The 19,785-nt window shown below is 56.7% G+C and overlaps 1 protein-coding gene across 5 annotated transcripts in view; it reads right to left on the bottom strand.

Annotated features, from left to right (window-relative positions):
• Positions 1–346: 346 nt before the first annotated feature.
• IRF8 (interferon regulatory factor 8) overlaps positions 347–19,785 on the bottom strand; it is a 51,632-nt gene continuing 32,193 nt past the window's right edge. For 4 of the 5 annotated variants that reach the window (XM_086350231.1, XM_086350229.1, XM_086350228.1 and 1 more), the window contains exons 2-9: positions 17,830–18,004; positions 11,772–11,955; positions 9,183–9,271; positions 8,042–8,147; positions 6,971–7,018; positions 2,565–2,951; positions 1,799–1,914; positions 347–1,369 (exon numbers count right to left, since the gene is read on the bottom strand). In XM_086350231.1, coding sequence (XP_086206357.1) covers positions 1,193–1,369; positions 1,799–1,914; positions 2,565–2,951; positions 6,971–7,018; positions 8,042–8,147; positions 9,183–9,271; positions 11,772–11,955; positions 17,830–18,003 — 1,281 coding nt within the window. In that variant the 5' untranslated portion in view covers position 18,004 and the 3' untranslated portion in view covers positions 347–1,192. Of the gene's footprint in view, positions 1,370–1,798; positions 1,915–2,564; positions 2,952–6,970; positions 7,019–8,041; positions 8,148–9,182; positions 9,272–11,771; positions 11,956–17,829; positions 18,005–19,646; positions 19,743–19,785 lie in introns of those variants that run through there. The other variant, XM_086350233.1, reaches the window with a different exon arrangement.

The raw sequence follows: 19,785 nt of genomic DNA, 5'->3' as shown, positions 1-19,785 counted from the left end.
GGGGATCTTTGCAAAGTATAGCTTTGTTTGCATACGTGCCCAGGAGTGGGACTGCAGGATGCTGAAAGCCCTGTTTTTAGTGTTTTAAGGAACCTCTGCACTGTTCTCCACAGTGGCTGCCCCAGTGGACGTTCCCAACAGTGTAGGAGGGTTCCCTTCTCTCCACGCTGAGCAGGGTCATCTTTGACCCCCAAGGAGCACTAGGGCCAGGGGACCAGTGTCATGGTGAAAAGCAGACACATCCCATCCAATGTCCCCGAGCCGCCCTCACACATCCCACACCCCTGGCCCATGAATGGGTTGACTGAATCAAAGGCACAATCAAAAAGTCTATTCCATCCACATATTTTTGAACTTGTGGTTTATATCTTGCCCACTTTATATAAAAAAGATTCAAGACAGTTTACAATAGGACCATTAATTTAAAAAAGATAATGAAAAGTACAAATATTTAAAAAATAGGTCAAACCATTGAAAATGAAAGAGTTGTATGTTGGATGATTTAATTACAGAAATGAAAAATAAATTCAGCTCTAAGCTTCCTGGCAACAAGGGCCCAAGAGGGAAGTTTTCATCATCTGAAGATGGAGACACCAGCTCACCTGGCAGGGAGACGCATGCCTGACACCAAATTCTAGGACGAACACGCCTTCTTCCGAAGAGCCAGGAGTTCTGCTTTCACTTATGAAAGGTAGGCTGGTATCCAAGTGTTTTTAAATCTTATCAACATGCTTAAAGGTAAGGAGACACTTCACTGAATCAAGCACATGGAATCCTAACTCTAGCTCTAACCAAAGATAAAAACAAAAGTGGTCTTCTGCTTTTCCAGAATTTCTTTCGTGGAAACAGCTACCTGCTAGTAAAACTGAATGCCAGGTCTCTGGAAACATCAGGTAGCCCCAAATGCTGAAAAAGTCATAGCAACTAACGATGATCAGAGGGAAATGAAGGAAAGAATGTCCTAACCGCAGGACACAGCTCAGCCTCCAGAGCATCTGCTTGAGTTTCGATGCTTCTACCTGAGTGACAGAAGTGGGCATGGCGCTGTTCCCCGTCGGGTCCTCAGGACGCCCTTACTGAACGAAGAGCAGGGTGAAGCCCTCCACCCCCGGCAGGGGCCTCCACATCCGACAGTGATTGTAATAATGAGACTCTAGCTGTGGGGGCGGGTGGCCGGCAGTGCCCTGGAGACTTAAACTGTGATCTGTTGGTTTTCTCTGAAGAAAGGTCTCTGGTGGGAGGCACAGATCTCTGGAAACATCCGGAAGACCTGGTCTGGTGGGGGCTCCTCGGGGGCCTGCATCAAGGATCCAGGGCCGCAGCCCTTCCCCGCTTCTTCCACCAGCTGCCGGACGTATAGCTGCTCCACCTGGGACATCAGCGGACGGGTCAGAGACGAAGCTGGCGGGGGGGCGCTCTGCGCACCTGGTCCAGAGCTGTCACCCAGAACCTCCGGGACCCCCAGAGAGCACGCCACACCCTCCCAGCAGTGTCCCAGGCTGGTGAGCCGGGGCCCACAATTCCACCCGTGGGGTTCACTTCTGACTAGAGCTCACCAGGGCTGGCAAAACCCTCATCTATCGCCTAGACCTTAAGAAAACTGAACTGGGAGACTTTCTGAAAAGGTGGTTTCAAGTTTTTAAAAAAACTAAGAGTGGAAACCATGTAAATTTTGAGAGTCCTAGAAACAGAATTTAGTTCAGAGGTGAAGAGGATCCTCTTGCCCACTTAGGGTCTCACCCAGGCTTGCTCACACGTGAGTCCCTGTCCCCGTGGCCTGGGCCCACCCTGCTCTCACCTGGACAAGGATGAGCTTGGAGCGCAGTGGGGTTGTGTCCGGAAACTCCTCTCCGAAGCATAGCACCACTCTGCTGTCGGGCAGCCGGCTCTGGCTGTTGTAGAACTGCTGCAGCTCTGTGGATGGAGCAGGGGGTCGGGGGAGGTAAGGGGGTTTGGTGAAGCCCGGCCACCCACCCCCTTGGCTAGATGGAGTCAGGGCTCTTGCACCTACGCCCGCCCACCCTTCCTGGTCCCTTCTCTAGGAAGCCCCCTAGGAGGTGTCTGGCAGCAGATGCTGCTGCTACAGAGAGAGGATCAGGGCTCTGGGGACTGGCCGGAGCCTCAGGACCAGAGTGAGTGATCCTCCGGCCTGAGCTTCCAGGGGGAGCTCCCGCAGCGGGAGCTTAACCACCCACCTCACAGGCAGAAGCAGCCCCAGGCAGCGCTCCCACACTGCGTGCACAAGGTCAGCGTGTCTCAGGATGTGGACACAGCCCCTGGGGGCCTTGTTGCCAAGATGTGGGTTCTGACCCCACGGGCCGGAGGTGGGGCCTGAGACTGTTCCTCCCAGCTCCCCGGCAAGGGGATAGCCCACAGCAGCGGGCGAGGCTCTCAGTGCTGTGACTCTCCCTCAGCGGTGCCCCCTCCAAATGGGGGGGTCAGGAAAGAGGGGCCTGGATGGCTCAGGGAGAACCGGCAGAGCTCAAAGGCAGGGGCACCCCAGCCCAGGCCCCTCGGCAGGCCAGCCGTGGACGCAGATAGGAGGGAGGCGCGTGGGCACTGACCTCGGAAGAACTGGCTGGTGTCGAAGACCCTGACCACCTCGTCGCGCTCCAGCTTGTTGGGCCGGTCGCGGGCGGGCGCGGCGTTCCCGCTGTAGAACACACGGCCCTGGCACAGCCGCTTGACCAGCACGCCCTGCCTGCTGCTGTGCAGGAGGACGCCGCGCTCCAGGTGCCCGAACAGCTTCCGCGTCACCTGCCGCTGCCGCTCGCTGGGGATGGCGTCAGCCGGTGGGAAGCGCACCAGCTCCAGGCCCTCCGGCCCGTACAGCTTCCCACCCGGCAGGCCAGGCTGACCCAGCGACAGGCGGCAGCCCTCGGGGCACGTGGTGGTAGTCTGGCCCACCAGCTTGCCCCCGTAGTAGAAGCTGATGACCATCTGGGAGAAGGCTGTGGGGAGACGGGGACGGTCAGGGGCCGCGGCGGGGCGGGGGCACTATCCCTGCTGTGCCCACCTGTCCCGAGCCTGCCTTCCCGGGAGGGTGGGAGGGGGTGGCCCTCTGCACCTGGGGCCTCCTCACTTTCTGGGGAACTTCACGCACCCCTTCTAGAAATAACGTTTTTATAAGCATGAATAAATACCGAGCATCACCAAGGAAGCCAGTGAGTCAAAGTAGTAATATTCACTGTGGTACCCCCACCCCAGTTCTGTCTCTCAACTGCTGTAATTTACAAGTCACAGCTGAGGGTCAGCCGTGTTAATTTCTTAGGAAAACAGCTCCACCTCACAGGCACTGCTACAGCATTGACATACCACAGCATGCAATGTTGGACTACGACGTGTACCCATGTATATACATATATATAAATGTACATACATACGTACACACACACAGCACTGCCCACATTCATAATGAAAGGAAACGCTAGATGTGATTTCCAGGTTAGGGAAAGCAAAGATGTAATCTGTTTCCTGGCAAATTCACAGTCGCTTTGGGGTTGCCTGAATTTCCAATTAAGAATCTCAAACCTTTCATCCAAACCTATTCTTGGGAAGAAGTCTGAAAAGTACTCAATTTAAGGCAATGTTTCCCAAAATGTGCCACACATAAGATTACCGTGGGGGGAGGAGTGGAAACAGCATTTAATAAATGAAAAGGTTATCCCACTTTCCACACACTCTCAGTGTCTGGTCACCTCAGGAAGAAAACCCCAGTGCGATGCTGATGAGTCTTAACAATGCCGCCCACCTCCCTCAGACCAGACAGAGGCCGTGAGCCGTGGGGGCGGACGGCGCAGGGTCTGGGCTCCCCTGAACCTGCTGTGGCCTCGCCTTCCTACTGAGAGCAAGCACAACTGGTTCTGTTTTACAGGCAACGATGGATCGTCTCCACTTAAGTTTAAATTGTAAAAGTGAGACTGACAGAAAACGCAAGACATTGACAGTAGTCTAGGCAACACCCTGATGTGAGAACCGATGGCAAAGGTGGGGCCTCAAGTGACTAATGTTGGGGCACCTCTGCGGTGGGAGTGAACAGAGCATCAGATCCTAGGGACCACCCCTTCCCCAGAAGGACCTCTATTGTCATAGGACTCAGTAACACCCAGCATCTGCTACAAGAACCACACACACACTACCGATGGGCCTGGAGCCCCAGCCCCACCGAGGGCCACCTGCGGAGCCACACCAGCCGTGAATGGCCCAACTCCACTGTGTCCCCGAATGTGTGCGGTGTACCAACCACCTGCCCCACTGTTGGGGGTGGCCCTGCAGGCGGCCACCTGCCAGGCCCAGGCGGACCCTCGCGCTGGGCTCTGCACAAGGAACCCCTGCTCAGATGGTGAGGCTGCCTGCTGTAGCTGCAGGCACCATCTTCTCCCAGCTGGAGCTCAGCGGGGTCCCGGCTCACACACTGTTGGGGTCTTCGGGTGCCCTGGTCTACCTCATTTACTTGACTTTCGGGAAACTGAGCCCCCAGGGCTCTGCGCCTGTGTCCCCAGCCCACATCTCATCCCCTCCCCCCACGCCTCGTCTGCACGCCCGACACTCCCTCCCCTCCAGAGCAGTGCCAACCTTTGTCCCAAGTGAACAGAACACTCCAGCTCAACTGTCACCACTCTGCCCCTTGGCCTTGTCATCACCGAGGCCTTATCTCACACCAGCGCCTCTGACCGTGTGAACGTCTGCTGCACAGGTGCTCTGGAGAGGCAGGGGCAAGGGGGTGGGGGGCCCAGGAGGGCCTGAGCAAGGTCATGCACCCACCCCAGCCCTGCAGAGGGGGCCCCGAGGAGAAGCGCCTCAGCACGGCCCCCGGTGAGCCCACCACAACCCTGCCCTGCTCCTGGAGGATGGCCCTGCTGGGGGAGAGTCTGACCACGGCAGCGGCGCAAAGACACCAGGAGCAGGGACCCTGGGACCCGGCCACCTGATGCGGGGGCCCAGCCAGGGGTTGGGGCAGGGAGTCCCCTGCTCCGTGCCTCAGTCTCCCCCTCAGCAAAGTGGAGACGACAGCCCCGCCAGGTGGCTGAGGGCCATGGGAGTGTGTGTGTCTGGCACGAGTAAGCACCGTGTCAGCAGTGGCTCCATGGACTGGGATGACACGGAGCTGAGAGCCGAATCCCGTCACAGCCCCACTCTCAGCTGCACCAGGTGCCGTGCCCCGGCCTCGCTCACCGAGTCCTTGCACCCACCCGAGGACGAGGCCATCACACCAGCCTCCAGGCGGGGGTCGCGTGCACAAGGTGACGGGCTAACCCTGACCACACAGCTTCCAGGTGGGGACCTGGCCCCAGCCCTCCCCGGCAGACCGCCCCACGTCCACGGCGCGGTCCGCTCCAGATGTCGCCCGCGACCCCGGCCACCGCATGGACACAGCGCACACCAGCACCCAGGCACATGTGGACCGCTGGCGGCAGGGGCCCTGAACACGCATGCGCTGCCCACATTTTGTATGGAAGGTTTCACACAGAAACCCAGATGCCAAGTCTCTAGAAAATGTGGGGGAGGTGAGCCCAGCTGTGTCTGTGTCTATAGGGCCGCCCAGAGGCGGGGGCCCCCGCTCCCCACTGCGCCCTCCCGCCTCGCTCGCTGCCTCCTCCCTGCAGGGCTGAGGACAGGGGACCCTTGACGACCTGTTTACCCAGCGGGGCGTGTGTGTGAACCGAGCAGAGGGACCGAAGTCCACCACCTCCGCAGGAGCGGCGGTCGACTTTCCTCACTGGGCCACGGCCGTGGGTCTCCCCACCTGCTGGACGGCTCCGGCACCACCCAGGGCTCTTCCTCCCCAGGCTGTCTTCTCGCCCCCAGGCCCCCAGCCCTGTGCCTGTGACTCCCCGGCCCAGAAAGCACCAGTTAGCAGGCTACCCTAGACGCTGCCTCTGGTGGGCACAGATGCCCAGGTCTGAACCCTGAACCCTGCTTCCCTGGCTGTGGGACCCCTGGCAGAGTACTGAACCTCTAAGCCTAGTTCCTCCTGTGAAGCTGAGTCCTGACCACCCCCAGCTCACAGGCTGCTGGCAACGGCGATGAGCTCTAAGGCCGGGGTAGTTTCCCCTATCCTCCTGCCTGGGGAGACCCAGCTCCACCTCCCCCCAGTACCCGTCTGGTGAGGGCCATGGTTGAGACATGGCCCACCGAGCCCCGTTCCCTCCGCTACACCGGGAAGCCCAAAACCCACAGCCCTGATGTCCCGTGGTCCGTCTGGATGAGCCAGGCTGCTCGCTTCTCACAGAGCCAGGTAGCTGCTGGGGAAGACAGCGCCTTCCTCCACCCTGAAGATGCCACCGCTGAGCCCGAGTGTGAAGCCAAGAGGCCACAGTCCGCACCCCCAGCAAAACAAGACCACCAGAAAGCAGCACAAGCACCTCTGCTGCGGGGACGGGAGCACATGGGGCCCGGGGCCTCCGAGCAGCGGCACCTGCCTGGAGGTGGCACAGTGATGAGCGGCGTGGATCCAGTGCCAGCTGGAAACGCGTGCAGTGACGTCCGCCACCGCCACTACCAGAGTCATCGTCGTAAGCTCAGGCGTGGGGACGGGATGTCAGCAAAGCAGACTGACATCAGCAACAGGGGCCAGCAAGCTGCAGTAACGCCACACCAGCCCTCAAGGCGCCGCTGGGGGGGCTGTCACGGCTGTTCCTACTTCACGGAGGAGGAGCCCGAGGTGCCGACGCTTCGCTCAGTCCACCTGGGCTCACCGAGTCCCCACACCCATCCTCCTGCAGGATCTCACCTGTCGGGAGCTCTGTGGCTCCGTCTGTGGGTCCAACCCAAGAACAGGCCCTGAGAGGCCGGTCGCTCACTCCCCAGCAGTGAGGAGGAGGAGCCGGGCTCCCCACCTCCAACACCAGATCGCACTCATTCACAACCCTCGGGGCACCCACTGATCCTGAGAGCTCTGTCTTCAAAGAACATGCTGCCCCATCCCCCCCAAGACCCCACCCTGCCCTGAGCCCCCGAGCCCCACTACCTGAGTGGTGGGCGTCATAGGCGCTGTACCCCGGCACCAGTGGCAGGCCTGCCGAAGAAAGAAAGCAGCGTCAGAGGCAGCCCCGTGTTCCTCCAGATTTCGCTAAAGGCCCCGCGCGCTCCCCAGGCCCTGCCATAGGCCTCCACCGTGCTGTGTTCTCCCCTCCAGCACAGCGACCATGTTTCAGAAAACCGGACCTCAACCTGACCGGCGTGGAGGAGACTTCCTCTGTCCTGTGGGACTGTGGACCGGTGACACTGTGGGGCCACACTTCCTTCCCACCCGGGGGGCTCTGCTCCTGAAACCACCTCTGGACTGTGGCCCCCACCCCAGCTTGATCTCGGAAGGGAACCTGGGGCTCGAGAGATCCCCATGTGTGTTGCTGCGGCTCAGGGACTCAGGGCAACACCAGGCCCTGAAGTCTGGCCACCTCTGAGGCCACTGGGCCAGCGGTCACCTCCTGGTCTACCACAGGGGACAGGGGACAGAAAGGTGAGGGAGGAAGCAGAGCAGCCAGTTCCCGGGCGAGGAGGGTCGTTTCAAGGAGCAGGACGGGGCATCAGGAGCTAATGAGAGGGCGGAGACCTCAGTCCATCCTCACGACCCTGGGAGTGGGTCCTGGTGTCTCCACTTTATATCCAGTAAAAGGGGGCTCGAGGCAGGCACGCAGCCTCCGGCACAGGCTTCAAATCCAGGCTCCGTGCTCCCTCCGTCTCAGACACGCTGGGTCACCCCCGACTCCAAGGCCTCAGTGTCACAGAGGCTGACCTGACAGATCTACAGCCCCCGTGGCCTCCTGCCCCTCCGCCCACTCTCGCCAGGACCCCAGTGGGGAGCGCCACCTCCAACACGAAGGACACATTGCCTTCAGGGGACAGTGGCAAGCGGGGCCTAGCCATGGCCGGGCTCTGCCTGTGGGGTCGGAAGCCACCACAGTTCGCTGGGCGCGGTCACCCTCAGGAAAACAGGAATCAGGACTGCCCTGCTGCCCGACCGCCCCCAGCAGCAAGGCATGAAGACTGATGGCCGTCAGGGCACGTCCGCCCCACGGTGCGGGGCTCCCGCCCTCACCTGCGCTGGGCTGCTGCACCCACCAGTCCGGGAGGAGCTGGCTCCGGCAGGCCTCGGGCGGTGAGGGGCTCCTCTTCACCATCCCCATGTAGTCATCCCCGGGAGGCTGCAAGAGGAGAGTGAGGCCATCACTGGGCTTCGAGTCTTAACTAGACCCATACCATCACCTCCATCACACGAGAGGAAGGGGAGACCCAAGACGATAAACCCACCAGGCTGAGCGATCACAGCACGTGACCGAACCACTAGCCTCTGCGGGGCCCTCACCTGTTCTCTGGCCTTTTACAGGGAACTGCCCGCTGAAGCACCCATGAGCCCAGTCACCCGGCTGCCCTGACGCCCTTGGGGAGCCCGCAGCGATGCTAGGCAGTCTGCCACACTCCAGCCGCCCCCAGAGACGTAATGGCTGTCACCTCCAGGGAGGAGGGCAGCCCAGAGGAGGCTGCACTCAGCTACCTGCATCCTCTACCTTCAAGCTTCTCCAGAAGGTTCTGTCACTGCCCTGCGGGTTCTGAGAACTGCTAGAGCACCTACACCACCTTCTACAAAAGCTGCGTGGGATTACTTTAGCTAGGCAGTGTCAGCCTCGCGATGGCCACAGAAAGAGAGCTAAGGAGCTAAGGTAGCTATAATCAGTATTCAAAACCATGTGTTTTGCCTAAGGAGACCCTGGGAAGCCTTTCCTTACAGCCTGTGAATTGTGAGCTTACATACGATTCTAATAAGCCTGGTTAGACGGCTCTCCAGCTCCTTGAGGACTAGGAGCAGCACCCACAGGACAGGCACCAAGCCGCCTGAGGGCTGGTGGGTAATCCGTGTCATGAACCCAGCCCCCAGCAGCAAGGGAAATTTATGGGTTTTTTCCCACTGCAGCCTGCCTAAAAAAGGCCAGGTGATACATGGTGCCATCCAAAATGTTCAAAACCTGACAAGTCTAGGGCTGAGGGGAACTCGGTGGATGCAGAGGCAGCTGGGCGCCAGCCCTCGGGACAAGGGACGGAATGCGAGGTGCAGGCGCTGGCAAGTGGGCGAGGCCAGGCCCTCCTGTCCCATCCTGGCAGGCGTGCCAGCCCGAGGCCCCCGGTGCCCCAGGCGAGGCACCGCTCTCCCCTCGACGCCCTGGACACGCTGCCCCGCTCACCTCCTTGATCAGCTCGTCGATCTCAGATCGCCCACACTCCATCTCCACAGCCTCGCTCACACAGCCCGGGGCCGCCACACCTAATTTGCCTAGGGAAAAACGGACAAGCGCGTGACAGAGGGCACCGAGGCGTCACAGCCACCAGCAAGGCCACAGGCGGCGGTTTTCTAAGGCTAGGTTGAAGGAAACAGAAGTCAGTGTGTGTCTTCTCTGGTTTGGGAAAGGCCGCGCGTGCGTCTTCCCATGCTGCACCAGTCATCTAACCAGCAGGGTCGAGGAGCAGCTGGCCGCTGCTGTGCCCAGCGCCCCAAGGGCCGAGGCAGGGCTTGGGTCTCTTCCTTCTGTCTGCCGAGATCTAAAGTGAGCTCACATCCACTTTGCTCCACACCCAGCAGGGCTTACAGTTATAAGCTTGGGCATCTGAAAACACGCAAAGATTTCCTGGCAAATGTGTGTGCAGGCTGGAGTCTTTTTTTGAAGTCAATGGGCAGGAAATCCCTTTCTGGCCTTTCCAAATATACACATGTGCATCTGTGTGCACACACGCTGAGCACCACAGGCTCAAGGGTGCCCAGGCTGGAACCCGACCGCAGCAGGGACCGTCCACAGGCGCACCAGTGTTCCCATGACAACCACTCTGGACCGGGCTATTTTCTCCCTCTATCACCAGGCCGCTTCCTGGGCCAGAAACTCGCCTCGTTATACCTGTCCAACGTATTATGACCAACAAACACTGGTTTGCTGGATTTCGTCACTCCTCGTCATCTGGAGAATCAACCCACCGCTTCACCCGGGCTGAACTTTTTGGATTCCATTTTGACAGATTCGGGAATTCACTTGGAAGCTGCTGACGGGGGAAGCAGGGGGCAGGTGGGGCACCCCCAGGGCAGCCAGGAGAGTGCGCCCACCTGGACATTATGCAAATGCATGGCTCCCTGGCCCCTGAGAACCCTGTTTCTGTAACATCCACCCTGCAGGTGAGGCTGGCTGCACTCTGGGCTATAAACACACCAGGGTCACCTGCCTGGTCGAGCCTGGCTGACCCTGGGGGCGGGAGATCAGAGAAACTTCCCTATTCCTTCAAGTCACAGTTAGCTCCGTGCTGATGAGAAATGATACAAAACTGATAAGTAAACTGGGAAGAGAGCCTCCCAGTCTTCGCTGAGAGGCGTCCCCCTGAGGGGAGGCCAGCAGATCCCCCAGGGGAAGGTCAGTCTGTCTGACTTACTGCTGATTATCGATGAGGGTTCAGACTCTGTAGAGCTGGGTGTTAATTTACAGACAACTAAGCTACAAATGATCAGCAGAAGAGATCACCCCCAACCATGGCCCGGCAGGATAGGCAGTTTCGGCTCAGCCTCCTGCCACTGACTGTGGGCCACAGCAACACGTGTTGTCCCGCAAGACTTCTGACCACGCAGGCGCCCTTGTTAACTGGCTCAGCACCTCTCTGACCCAGGCTCACCACATACTGGGTTGGCCAAAAAGTTCGTTTGGGCTTTTCCATAGGATCTTGCGGGGAAACCCAAAAGAACTTTTTGCTCAACCCGGTGTTTGTGACAGTCCCAATTTTTAACTTTGCAAAAACTACATGTCAACATCATTTTCAACCTCCCTGCAGTGCTAAGAGCTCCCTCAAAAATTCTGAATTTCTGCCCAGCCCTAGGCAGTTTGAAGGTTCAACTTCTTCCCAGCTGGCATGACTAGACGACTAAGTTAAGTGGCTAAGGACAAAAGGATGCTGTGCCAAGACTAACTGCAACGTCAGAGGCTAAGAGAACCAGGATTAGAAGATTTTAAACCCAGGATGGTAATGAGGCTTCATCCCGCTGGGCCAGCTCTGACCTGGAGCGGCCACAGAGCACAGCACCGTGAAAACGACTGAGGCCAGACCAGACAGCCACACCAGATGGATTAGTGATGTCTGCCCAGAGCAGTGCGTGGGAAGCAGGACTGTGTTCCGAGGTGGCTTCGGTTATTCTGCTGTAATCGCCTCAAAGTTGCTTTCCTGGGGATTTACAGCGGGAGGAGACTGTGGGAATTATCACATCCTGCAGTTCCCAATTGGCCATCAGGACCCAGCATCTAGAAGCCTATCCAGTCTCCAGCCCTGAAGCCAGCAGTGTGCCACATGCAAATTCACTCCAGAACCTTGCTGGAGTGAATCACCTATCAGCCGTCCCTTCTCTGTCCACCTTCCTCTCTCCTAGCCCACTCTGTGGGCTGCTGGGAAACAGAAGGGATCCCTCATCCACACCATCGGGGGAGCCTAGCTCCCATCCAGGCTGGTTGCTGGGCCCCAGGGAGGCCCCAGCACATGCTCCTGGTCCTATGGTCAGCGGGCCCCTCACCAGCAGCTGCCCCATCTCCCCACCACCTCTCACCCACCATGAGGCTGCCCCATCTCCCCACCATGAGGCTGCCCCATCAGTCGGCAGATGGTGGGTGAGGTCAGCGGAAAGAGACCTTGGCCTCTGCTGACACAAGAGAGAGAGCTATTTGTTTAGCTGGACCCCGTGGGCGGCCACTCGGATCCCAGACCCAGGCGGTCTCTATTGGGCCGAGTGCCCATAAAGAAAGCACACTTACATTTCTGCTCCTCCTCGGGGACGATGCGGTAAACTTTATACGGCTCAGAAATGTCCAGCTGGGACCGGTCTGTCACTTCCTCAAAATCTGGGCTCTTGTTCAAAGCGCAGCGTAGCCTCGTCTTCCACGTGGCTGGCTCAGCCTTGTCCCCTTCCTTAAACTTCCCTTTAAAAACGGCCCAGGCCTGAAGGAAGACAAGAAACACATGAAACATGCAGCTGGCCCCGGGACGGCACACCCAGGACCACAGGCAGGACCTGCTCTGTCTACCCCCCCGGAAGTCCTCCTGAGCCAGTCACGCTCAGCTGAGGAATTTCAGGGATCAGAGACTCCCGTCGGACCACTCGCTTTGACAGAAGTGAGAAGACACACACACACACATGCACACACGCACGCAGCGTGGCTCTGCCTCCTGCACAGAAGTGAGGAGACAGACACACATACACACGCACGCACACACAACATGGCTCTGCCTCCTGCACAGAAGTGAGGAGAGACAGACACACACACACGCACACGCAGCATGGCTCTGCCTCCCGCATACCCTCTCCCGGACCCAAGGAACCCAAGGTTAAGGGCACACAGAGAAAGCTGCAGTTGCCTGGAGTTCCACTAGAATGTTCAAAACAAAAAAGAATTTAGTTGCTTTTTCAAATCACCCTGGAGCTCAAACTCAGCCTGAAAAGGGAACATCTGCAAAAAGTCTGAATGTGCCCTGCTACTTGTGACAGAAATGTGGTTCTGCATTTTGGCCTTCGGTCTAAACCTCCCTGCCCCCTCTCTCCCCTTCCACTCCCCAGGGTACTGTTTAAGATGCAAAGAAGTGTTTTCCCTCTCTGTGGGTTTCTTCACAGCTCTGTCTTCTGACCTCTCCAAACCTCAGAATCTCAACTGAGACCAGAAAGTCGAAGCTGGAATCTTTAAGTCAAAATGTAAACTGGAGCAGTATTAAAATAATAATAATAATAATAATAACGTGGATGAGCAAGTTTTCAGATCTCAAAATTGGAATACAGACACACTGACTGGGAGCTCACTACTGTCACGTCAAAGTAACACTTGGCGTCAGGAAAATCAGACATCCTTCCCGCCTGAAGGGACCGATCGAGGAGGACTCTCAGCCCCGACTCAGGAGAAACGCAATCCTGAGAGCTCGCTCTCCCAAGGTGATCTGGTCTGGAAACCAGCTATTCTGACTTCCAAGGAATTTCAAGCCAGCAAGCAGCAGGTGTTTCCGACTTCAATGCACACCCAGTACCTGGGGAAACTTGTTCCGATGAGGATTCCGGGGCCTGCCCCCCAGAGTTTCCCTGGCTGTGTGGGTTACCTCTGGGAACCTGCACTTTTAGCCAGCGTCCCAGGGATTCTGACTTAGGCTGCTAGGAGGCCACACTTCTGGAAACCCCTTAACACCCCTGAGTCACATCCTCATTTAAAACAGTCTTAGATTTTTCCCTGGTGGTCAGGCCTGCACTGTCTCCCTGCTGATGCCGAGGGCGGGGTCTGCAGCCCTGCCCCGGGGGAGAGACCAAAGGAGCACCCCGCATCCTACTAGAGAGCGTGAGCAGTCCCTCCCTCCTCTCAGAGACATAGGACTCCCCTCTAGAAGCCTCTGTGAAAGTAAACGGTTTCCAATCCTTTTAGTTTATTAACTGCATCACAATGCACTGATTTTTTTTTCACGGAAATTGAAGAGTAAACTCTGTACATGCTGAACAGTAACTTCAAATTCATACTATGCCACATCTGAGTTTCTCCACCTGGCACCCCTGACACTGGTCACTCTTCACGGTGGCGTGTCCTGGGCTTGTGGGGACATCCCACAGCACCCCGGCCTCCTCCATGACAGGAGCAGCCCTGCTCCCTGCTGCGACACCCAAACGTCTCCACATACTGCTGAGTGTCCCCCAGGGAAATAACATCATGCCTCACAGACGGCCTCATTTGAGAACCACTGAGCTGGTTAATCCACATCACAAATGGGGCTGGAAGAGTGTGGATTTGGGGGCCATATCAGGATAGCAGCAGAGCCCACAGGGCGCTGCAGTGGGCGCTCACCCCCATGGGAAATCCAGGACACCCACGGAGCAAAGCAGGGGCCCCCGAGCCAGGACAAGCACTGGGCTGGCATCAGGTGCCAGCCTGTCCTGAGCCCTCTCTGCCTGGAAAATGCCACCCACCTCAGCTGGGTGACCTCTCAGGACACGAGACAGAACAGTGACCTGAGGCCCGACAACAACAGCCACGCATCAGCTCAGAACTGAGGTCTGCGGAGCCGAGGCCTCCTCCCTGTGCTGCTCTGTGCTCATCGGCAGCCAGCGCTAAACCCAGCACCACCAGTCCCCCCAGTTTAACACAGTGTCTCAGAGAACAGACGTGTGGGTGCCAAGGGGGACCAGACGGAGCGGGTGACTGGGAGGCTGGGCTAAGCAGACGCAAACTACAACAGACAGGATGGATGAACAACGAGGTCCTCCCGTAGAGCACAGGGAACTCTACTCAACACCTGAGATAAGCCTTAACGGGAGAGAATATAAAGAAGAATGTATATACACGTATAACTTAGTCACTCTGCTGTACAGTAGAAAGTGACAGAACACTGAATCAACTACACTTCAGTAAGATTTAAAAGAAAAACAACATCATTGTCTCGTCTCATCTCGTGCTTTAAAAATCAAATGAGATTTTTTTTTTTCTCGAAGGCCTACTGAATTTGAAACACCTGCTACTACATAGGTTCTAACTTATTCAGGCCTGTCACAAAGCCTGGTCAATGGCAGAAGAATTAGTGAATCACAATCCTCAGTTCTGGACATGAGAATTTGAGCAAACTCCAGGAGATGGTAAAAGACATGGAAGCCTAGCGTGCTGCAGTCCACGGGGTCGCAAAGACTCAGACGTGACTGAGCGACTCAACAACAACAACCCCCAGTTAACCAGATCTTCCCCCAACTTTATGAAAAGGAGGCAAAAATACTTTCTTAAAAATAAGTATGACCTGCTACCAGGGCCTCATCGGTACAGTCAGGGATGCTGGAAAATGAGCTGATGTCGTTCACTCTCCTGTCTCTGGTCCACACCACGAGGCTGACCTCAGAACGACACCTGGAGACAATGAGGGATCCTCTGGTATAAGTGGCTTCTTATGACCTGTGACTAAGGCCAGAATGCAGGCTCATTTTTTCTATTAACTCATAATAAATGTTTGAAACAAAGGGTTCTCTACTTAAGCAGAAAACTCCCAGGATGGCTCAAGGCCTGACTATTGGCATCTTCCAACAGCAAAGTTCTGCTCGGGGACCTGGCAGAGAAGGCCCCTCAGAGGATGAACTGAACACAAGTCAGGGACAGGCCAGACAGGTCCCTCCACCATCTTGCACCCACCAGCCTGGGCTATCACCCTCCAGGGGGCCGCCCAACTCTGGGTGGGCACCCGGCTCCCTCCCGCCCCCATTCCTGCCGAGATTGTAGACTCATCTCAGATTGCCACACTGAGCGACTGCGTAATCAACGGAAACATTGGGAATCTTACACATTTTTCTCAACGCTGTTGAAACGGCCATGAAGAGCATTGCATAAGACGTATAAATCTGGGGCTCGATTTCATTACCCCCCGGAGCAGAGCTCACGCAGGGAGCAGGGGGAAGGCAGAGGCCTGCATCCCTGCAAGAAGCCACAAGCCGGACCGTGCAGCCGCTGGTCCCAGCCCCAATGGCCTCCCGAGGTGGTCTGACTGATGGTCAGCCAGCAACTGTGCCCTCAGCGCCCCACGCCTTCACTTCAACCTGCTTGTCCTGGTCTTGGTCAGCTCCTAGAGGGGTTCTCAATGGAGAGGGAGAGTGTGCCCGCTGGGGGGGCAACTGGCAATGCCAGGGAACTGCCTGGCTGTCATGGTGGGGTGGGGATGCCACTGGCATCTGGCCGGCGAAGGCCAGGGTGCTGCTGACACCCTTAGGTGCACAAGACAGACCCACACAAGCAACTGGCCCCAGGTGCCCACAGTGCCAAAGCCCTGGCTCGTAGCCATCTGTGATTCAGAACTCCCACTGGACTGGCTGGACCAGGGACAGCGGGCAGTATTAAAATTCAGACAGAGCCATTCCCAAGGATGTTCACTGTGACACCAAAGCCAAAACCTTCTCTGAGAAAAGCACCCACAACACGACCAAGAAGACTGGAGGCAGGAGCAGTGCCCAGGCTCCCAACCTGGGTCCCCAGGGAAGAACCGCCAGAGGTCCAAACCGCAAGGGGCCCTGAAGGTAGCACAGAATGCCCACATGAGCCCACTTTTCTTGGAGAGACCAGCAACTGGCATCAGACCACCAAAGAGCTCTGACCTGGAAGAGAACCGCTAAGACGCACAGCACCCCCCGCAGACACCAAGCGGAGCCGTGAAGGACTGAAATGCCTCCTGAGCCCGCGATGACCACTGGTGCTCTGCTCTGGGCCTGAGGCATGATCTCTTATTTTGGTTGTGTTGGGACACTCATTCCCGGCAAGAGTCCAGGGCTGCCCTGGGGTCCTACAGGCCCTTGCTCCCGTCGCTCACGCCCATGAGGGTCTGGCTCTGGCCCTCCCCGCTCCTCTACACTCACTCACCCTCCCCTCCCAGACTGCCCCAAATGTCCACAATCACACATGGCAGCAGTCTGTAACCTGGACTTCGAGTTGGATCAGCTATAAGTCTGTTTGCACACAGGGAGGCCTGGGCGCACCTTGGCCTGGGCTCCAAATCTCCTGGGGTTGGGGGAGAATGGAGCCCACACTTCTGGAGCCTCAGAGAAGCCCATGGGTGACTCTGACAACCTGGCTGGGCTACAGAGCTGGGCAGCCCCAGCTCCCAGCTCCTCTGCCTGGATCTAGTGACAGATACAGCCGGGGGCTGGGAGTCTGGATTCAAATGCTGGCTCCATCACCTAGGAGCGGGGAAGCCTTGGACAAGTCACTCCTCGTGGAGCCTCCACAGAGCAAGGACAGGAACAGCACCAAGTGCACAGGAGTATGTGAGGTGAAACAGCACGTGAGCCACGCCTGGAGCTGGACGAAGGCTCAGCGTGGTGCTGCCGTCACGACTCGCACCATGGAACTGACCAGCAGGTCGCTCCAGGCTCAGGGGAACAGACGATTCTCAAGGGAAGTGGGCTATTTTTAGACATTTGCTGCAGGTTCAGGACAGCCACATGACCTGCCCCGGAAGTCATGACAGATGGTGTCTCTCATCTAAGCTGACCCTCCACTGCCAAGCAGAAGTAAAAACTATGAAACAATGAAGAATTAAACCTTTCCTAGAACTGTAAGTGGAATTTAGGTGGCAGACCACGGGGGAAAGGTCTTAGTCTGAAAGAAGTACGTTCCCTATGAGTCTGCTAATCCTCATGCAAGTTTCCCTGGTGGCTCAATCAGTAGAGAACCCGCCTGCAGTTCAGGAGAGCCAGGTTCAATCCCCGGGTCAGGAAGCCCCTGGAGCAAGGAACAGCAACCCACTCCAGCATTCCTGCCTGGGAAATCTCATGGGCGGAGAAGCCTGGTGGGCTACAGTCCATGGGGTCGCAAGACTCAGACAGGACTTTAGCGACTAAATCACCATGCAAAGGCAATGGCAGAGCAGAAGAAAGTGCCCTTGGTTTCTTATAGGAAAGTGCCAGCTATAGAGAACTGACCTTGTAAGTGGTTAAATCATACGACAGACGTGAAGGCACCTACTACTGTGTTTTTTCTGAGACATGTTCAGCACTCAATATTTGTTTTAAGAAACTGGAGCGGGACTTCCTTTGTGGTCCAATGGTTGAGAATCTGCCTTGCAATTAGAGGGACGTGGGTTCGATCCCTGGTCGGAGAACTAAGACCTAGCCTGCTGCAGGGGCAAGTAAGTCTGCAGGCCATGACCAGAGTCGGTGTGCCACGATCAAAGACCTTGCCTGCCGCAACTAAGACCTGATGCAGCCAAATAAATATCTTAAAAAAAAAAAAAAAAAAAAAAACTGGATTCATTTTCAAGGGAAGAAGAGACATCAATCGCTCGACAGCTCTGCAGGGCCCCTGGGGGCCGGGTCTCTACCTTGAAGATAGAGGCGTCCACTTCCTGGTTGTAGTCCTGCTTGCCGGCGTGTTTCCAGGGGATCCGGAACATGGTCTTCTCGTCGTTCTCCCAGATCAGCCCCGGGTACATGGTGCTGTCGATCTGCTCAATCAGCCACTGCCGCAGCCGTCGGCCGCCATTCCGGTCACACATCCTTGGGAAGAGAAAACACATCCTGTGAAACTTACAAACACAGTCTCATTATTCGCAGCGCTCCAGGTACTCAACAGCCAGGAGCTGCTAACAGGAAAGTCAGAGGATCTCAACACAGGTGGGGCTCGGGGAAACCCAGGGATCCAGGAACTTGGGCCACGTGCGATGAGAAGACAATGCACCTGCCTCCAGGACCTCCGACCCCAGCGGAAACAGAAAGCTCCCTGGGAAGTCTGCAGCCGCGCCCTGGCCAGATGTGGGCCCAAGCAAAGCGTTGGCTACGCTCACCCCAGCTCTCACCCTGCTCTGTTTCATGCAAACAGCTGCACCTGAGGGCATCACTCATCACTCCATTTTTAGCACACAGTGGGGGAAATCACTTTCACCTTTTCAGGCTCCCTCAATGAGCAGTCCATCATTCTGAGAGCCAATTCTATTACTTAATGTTCGGCTGGAACATTGTATGTGAGCAAATGTGACGTTTGTGCTCTTGGAAAAAGAGGAGAAGTCCACAAGGCTGTCTGTCCCATCTAGAATGCCCTTCACAGCTGCTCTGGGAATGGGACAGGGCTGGGGTCCCATTTGAGTCCCACCACCTGTCAGCTGGGTGACCCTGGATCGTCACCAATGCTGATACACGAGGGTAACCTCAGGCACCTGGCATCACTGTGGTGGGGACTCAGAGGACCCGTGGACAGCAGCCCACACAGCACCTGGACCTTAGAAGAGTGTCACTGAACAGGACATGTTGTATTACTGTCCCAACTTTCTTTCCTGGAACTCATGACCAACCGGAGCCTCGCAATCAGGGTGCCCAGAGACGTGGCGGGGGAGGAAGATTCCTGCAGAGTGGGCAGCTTCCTGATGGCACAGAGAGAGCGCAGCCCTGTTGTGCAGACTCACAGCCCACAGTTACAAGAACAGGCTGGAAATCCCCCAGGCTGTTGGACAGACGCCCACCCAAAAAAAAAAAAAAAGCCCAGCATTTCAATTCTTCCGATTAAAATGTGACCTCTTCGGGCCAAACAGTTTGAAACAATCAGCAGTGACAAGACATACTGTCCCTAAGAACATGGTCACATCCAGAGCCACTCCGGCCCATAAAGCAAGAAACGTGTGTTTTGGACACCCGAGCCACCCTGCAGGTGGCTCTGCGGTTGGAGACTGGGTCCCAGGCAGGAGGGGGTTCAGGCCCGTGAGCGCCACCTGAAACCTTTTCATCCAGTAACTCCAGCTTCCTGCTTGTGGATTTACAGGAGTGAAGCAAGCGACGTGGGAAGCGGACTTCAATTCTGAAACTCTAGACCCCAGAGAAGGCTCTTCTCTAACTAGACCTCAGGAAAGCCACTTGGCCATCTCTCTCTCTGAAGCTCTCCTCATCTGCAGAGACAATGGATCTCAAAGTCCCAGAATTTGAGTACAGCCCCTCGCACTTGTAAGCAAAAAGGGAGAGACTTGGGAGGGACACCTGGTGGGAGAAAAAAAAGGCCACCACCACGCACCCCAGAAAATAACCTAGCCAGGCAGAGGTTTCCCAGAGTTTTCCCAGAAGAGAGACGGAACAGCTCCCCTAACCCCAGGAAGGAGCTGGGTGAAGGGTGAGAGGGGCCCAAACATGAGAGAAGGCAGGGGTCTGTCTTAACTCGCTAATCTCTCGATTAAATGAGATGGTCCCGCTTGGCAGCATTTTGCTCACTTCCTTAGTACAAAGTTCATAAACTGGAGTCCACGCTCCAGGAGTCTCCTGAAATAAAACGCAAAGCTTTTGTTTGTGCAGGCATT

Source organism: Bos grunniens, chromosome 18, assembly GCF_055505025.1.
Source record: "Bos grunniens cultivar Pamir isolate PY7600 chromosome 18, Bosgru_T2T1.0, whole genome shotgun sequence".
Taxonomy (NCBI): domain Eukaryota; kingdom Metazoa; phylum Chordata; class Mammalia; order Artiodactyla; family Bovidae; genus Bos; species Bos grunniens.
This window is presented reverse-complemented; position numbering and strand designations above follow the sequence as displayed.